Source organism: Phaseolus vulgaris, chromosome 11 (genome assembly GCF_000499845.2).
Source record: "Phaseolus vulgaris cultivar G19833 chromosome 11, P. vulgaris v2.0, whole genome shotgun sequence".
Taxonomy (NCBI): Eukaryota; Viridiplantae; Streptophyta; class Magnoliopsida; order Fabales; family Fabaceae; genus Phaseolus; species Phaseolus vulgaris.
In genome coordinates, this window is record NC_023749.2 from 23,734,682 (window position 1) to 23,739,760 (window position 5,079).

General features: G+C 38.0%; 1 protein-coding gene across 4 annotated transcripts; it reads right to left on the reverse strand.

The window, feature by feature from the left end:
- Positions 1-343: 343 nt before the first annotated feature.
- On the reverse strand, positions 344-4,011 carry LOC137824646 (transcription factor VOZ1-like). 4 transcript variants are annotated; one of them, XM_068630322.1, is made up of 6 exons: positions 3,751-4,011; positions 3,163-3,390; positions 2,896-3,054; positions 1,944-2,033; positions 1,421-1,844; positions 344-1,092 (listed from the first exon to the last, which is right to left on the reverse strand). In XM_068630322.1, the coding sequence occupies exons 2-6, from the start codon at positions 3,382-3,384 to the stop codon at positions 635-637; spliced, it is 1,353 nt and encodes a 450-aa protein (XP_068486423.1). In that variant the 5' UTR covers positions 3,385-3,390; positions 3,751-4,011; the 3' UTR covers positions 344-634. The 4 variants fall into 4 exon arrangements, with proteins under 4 accessions (XP_068486423.1, XP_068486420.1, XP_068486416.1 ...); XM_068630319.1 differs by having other exon boundaries at positions 3,163-3,386; positions 3,751-3,915; XM_068630315.1 differs by having other exon boundaries at positions 1,421-2,033; positions 3,163-3,386; positions 3,751-3,974.
- Positions 4,012-5,079: the final 1,068 nt, after the last annotated feature.

Sequence of the window (5,079 nt, forward strand, 5' to 3'; positions counted from 1 at the left end):
TAAAGCAACTTAGGTAAAATAACAAAAAATCACAAGTCATGCACACAAACACCTATTCGTTTAAAAAATATTCATACACGCAAACACAATTTCTATTAAAAAAATAAGTCACAAAAAAAATAAAAATTCACTGCATTGTAAAAATATTATCAGTCCTAGAGTTATAAACATTATAACATGACTTCTTAGTGCTCACTTTTTATTAGTTTCTCACGTATTTCTCTTTTTCTTTTATCTTCAACTCCCTCGCTCATTTTACAAATTTTATTTTCCATTCCCTCATGGAATTGCAACTTTGTACTAGTTATATATACGTAAAAAATAATCCCACCATTAGAGAACATTTACAACCAAATAAATGCTACTTAGTTTAAGAATGTGTTAGACGTGATAGCAAAGTAGCCAACAAAGAAACTCCCACTGTCTTCCTAATACCATAGATCTAACTTCTAATCTATGAAGCACATAACGAGTTTCTTAGGAGTAGACTTCAAATAACGCCAATATCAAAAGTATAATTAACGACAAATTCAGCACAAGACTATGAGCGCCTTTTACCACGAGAAACCTTCACATGCTGTGATATATCCTCAAATATGTACAAGTTTGTCAGTGATATGGACTGAGTATTAATTTACTTTTCTGGAGATCCATCATTCTCAGACTTGGCATTTGTCTTTCCATTGATGGGTGGTACTCCATCATCAGATGATAGAACAGCAGCAGTAAGCTGCCCCATCTTGTTCTGTAAGTCATTAAGAGATTCCTTGGTCACTTTTCCTTTAGGACTTTTCTTTTTATCCACAAGCTTTAATTCTAGTCTGTATAATGCACAACCATCGTGGTTGTTGATCTCATACTCATACAAATGCCACTCCAGATAACTAAGAGGCTGGGGGTCCATGTAATAGGACCTCTTTTGTCCCCCATGTTCTTTCATCACCTGCTTTCTTGATTCATGCCAACCCCGTCCGCTATAATCTGGAAGTGATCTTTGTTTTCTGTTTCCACTTTCAAATGCCCTTCTAGGCTTGTCAAAGAATAGCCACTCCCTAACAGCTTCACCCTCAAGAAAAGAAAGATCAAAGAACTCTGCATTGGAGAAAAGGTAAACATTATAGATTAACAACAATAAAGCATGGGCAGCAACAATTTCTTCTATAACACATTCATTAGACAAGCCTACTGTTAGAATTTGAAAAGCTTTAATGAACAATTCAACATAATTAAGAGTTTAATACATACACATAGTTAATTTAAGTTTTTTTACACTATCAGCCAAATTATTCTTAGCATAATTTTATGATAGTCTCTGATTGGATAACAATGTCAAAGATTTTTACACGATCAATGTGTGTATTCTTTATCCTAAAATTAAGTAGTGAGATAGAACAGAGAGGTATAAACTTTGTGTACTTACCTGGAGCGTTCCAGGGGGATTTCGTTGACGCGGCGCCTTCACAACTAGGGATGCCCACTTCCTTTCCCTGCGTCTTAGCAAGAACAGCAGCAAACAAAGGACCATCTTTTACACCAATGCCCCCAGGTCGTAAAATTGGAGTCATGCCAGGTAGACCCTCATTATTTGCCAACAGCTCATGACAACTGCTACAGTAGTTCTGGCACCATTCTACCCCTTGAGCGGGTCTGAAACAGTCCCACAGGGCACATTTGGGAGCTAAGAAAGCAGAAGGTGGAGGGCAAATATTTGGAAGAATGTTAGGTATAATATTCTCTCCATGTTGCACAGTATCCCCAGCTCCAAAGATTTGGCTACAATCAAAACCTTCTAAACTAAATTGAGTTGATTCTGAGTGTTTAATTTCTGTGTTGTGCCCGAGATCCTGATATAAATCCAACTGACCGATCAAATCAGAGTTGTGACCTACTGGGTTGTGATTCATATCTTGATTTAAACTGAATGGATGAAAATCCAACTGTACCATATCTGTGTTACTAAAAGCATTGTTGTACAGAGTTGAAGCAGAGCTTTCAAAATTATGACCAAGATGTTGATTACCATCGAAATGCTTCTGCAAGAGACCAAGTGCCAATTATTATTAAAGCACAAAAATATATTAAACAAAATAGAACATTTGGTTAATTCATATTGTATTTCTTTATACATGTGCGTTAGTTTTTTTTTTCTTTGAGAAAATTAGAAAATAATTTGTTTCAAAAATATTTCCATTTAGTAACGACAAACCACTTAAGAGTTAACCAATTAAGTTGTTGATTATTCCTAGCTAGATATACTTTAGAAGGGCTCACTTTTTGTGTTTCTCCCTCAACCAATGAAGTTTAACAAATTGGAACAACCTGGAAATAAAAATTTAAATGAGGCTACATGGCCCGACTAAAACTTTTGATAACTGACTAATGGCTCGATCTTCCTACCACTTGAGCTCAAACGATACTATTTGGGTAGGGTTATGGTATTGGACTCGTGTTCAATTTCCATACAAACAAGAAGATGGAAAAATACCTTAACTAATGGCTTTTATAACTTCAAAAGTTCTCATTGATTTTTTTTTGGTTCACCAAGAAAAGCACTTTAACTATTTGAAGTCAACACTTTTGCCAAAGGTCGTGAATATAACCAAATGCCAGAATTAAAACATATAATCCTACTTTTACACCTCTAAGATTCATAGTAAGCAAACAGAAGCTCCACCTGATCTTCGCAAATTTTTTCATATGGTTGGTGTCATTAAAAAAAACTTGTATAGATTAAGAAAACACACTGTTTCCATCTTTAACCATAAGAAATTATATCAAATGCATACAACCAACAAGTACAATAAACAGAAATAGTACAGGTAAAGTTTAGTGAGTAGGGTAAGGAAACAAACCACAAATATAAAAATGACTCGGGCACTGGTTAAAGAAACCTACCTCCTGAAAAAACTGAAAATTGTTGTCACTAATGTTACTTGTTTGGAGCTCAGTCTTCAATGGCCCAGGCTTTGTTAATGGACTAGTTGCATCGTCTTTTTCCTCAATCACTTGCAACAGTTGGGCCAGTTCACTGGTAAACGAATCAAAGCTCCCATCCTAGAATGTCATTGCCAGAATATATTGCAACAAACATCAACTCTTGTTTGAGATGAACAAAGAAAGCACAGACATAATAATCAGTCTTCTGAAAACCTAAATACATACAGCTAAGGAGGTGGCTGGAGACTCCAGTTCCGCCTTCCACTCGCGGAGCAGCTGATGCATCTGCTCCTCAAAGATCACAATATCATTGCCCCTGCCCTCTTTTCTTGCACACTGAAGATTGCTGAAAATCCCTTGAATTTTATCCACCAGGTGTTTTTCCTTCTCCTTCATGGATTGAATAGAAGAGGATCCACACTTGCCCTTGGAACTTTCTCTCATCATACCTTCCTAGTAACAATTATCACAAAATAACCAATGTGCACTAATGAGCACAATAAAATAACATCATATCAGAAAAATCTTTAAAATGTAACATGCAACCGAGAACGATCCAGTTCGTAAGTATTGGGCTAACTAAAACAAACTTTTTCACAAAGATGTATATAACAGAATCTGGTTTTATGCATGAGACTGATCAAACCACAATCCACAATAAAACTCCTCAGCAAAATTTTTAAAAAAAAGTTACATAAAAATATCAACATTGACGGTGCACCCAAATGAAAAGCAGCACCCCGATTGACCAAGTTTGGGGCTTTCTACATCTACGTTGAACTTAAACCGAAATTAGCTGGATGGGTATTTTACCTTTGGCCTTGAATTGGAGAGAAGGGGGCAAATGGGGTTCAAAATGACGACGTAGAAAAGGGAATGGTGACTGTAGGTGACGGCTCCAGTGGGATCAGCTCACGAGAGAGAGAGGGGGAGAGACTCAGAGAAGCCAATTGTTGAAATGGAAGCCCTCAATTCTCTACGTTGAACTTGCAGATTTTTATTTTTTATTTTTATTAATTATTAATTATTAATGATTTGGTGATTTTGTGCACCTCGGAAACTTCAATTAGACGCAAGAATTTTTTTGTCTGTCTGTGCCTTTTCTAATTATTCTCTTAATCATATTTTAACTCACTCTGTCACAACTAGTAAATGAGTCCTTAATTTTCCAAAAAAAAAAAAACCAATTAAGAGAGCCCTTTAGATTTCTGTTTACTTTTAAGAGAAATGCTCTACTTCAATTTATATTTGTTAAGAAATAATTTTTTTCACACTTGAGTATTTTTAGTCAGATTATTTATTTTAATTTTAATTTTTTAATTAAAAACTGTACCGCCCTGGTAGTCGGAAGTGATGACGTGGCATCCAACTACAGTATAAGCGTGTTGACAAGGCGCCAGGTTGGCAGAAGGGAAGGAAGTTGGGGGCTCGTGAAGTCGCCAGTTATTAAGTTGGCGTGTTCCGATCTCCAGCATACCAGAACCGGCGATCACCCGGTTAAAGATGAAGTCGCCAGATGTAAACTCAGGCGACCTAGTGATTGGAGATCGCCAGAGCAAGCACATCGCCAGAGATGAAGGTGGTGCAGATTATGAAGGCGGCCGGCGAGACCACAGGGAAGGTGTACGAAGGCACCCTAACTCGCCAATTCCAGTAGAGATCGCACTCCCAAGATTAGCTATGCACTGGGCAGTACCATGCATAAGTAACTTAGCAAAATGAGAGTAGAAGCAGCGCCCAAGTCAAGGAGGCTCCAGATGAAGGCACGTGTACGACTAGATGCGAGCCACGTGTCCAAGTCTGTAACTGCCAGGAGAGAGAAAGTAACCAGGTATATAAGAGTTCTCAACGAACTTTCTGAGGTACGCACGTTCAGATTATACTCTTTACGCTTGCGAGTTCTAGAGCACACTGTGAGAGAGAATTTGCGCGGTTCCTGTTCTCTTAGTATTTGGTGATTCGGTCACTGACTTGGGCGTTGGAGTGCGATCGGCCGCAGCGGCGCCGTTCTGTTCCTTTGCAGGTTCTTAAGGTGGATCTCGAAGAAGAACGGAGGTTTGAAGCGGTGCGCACGTCGATCCTTTGACGAGGCAGTTTCCAGCGTTCCGGTCAACAGGCAGGATAAAAACCATTTAAATGTAT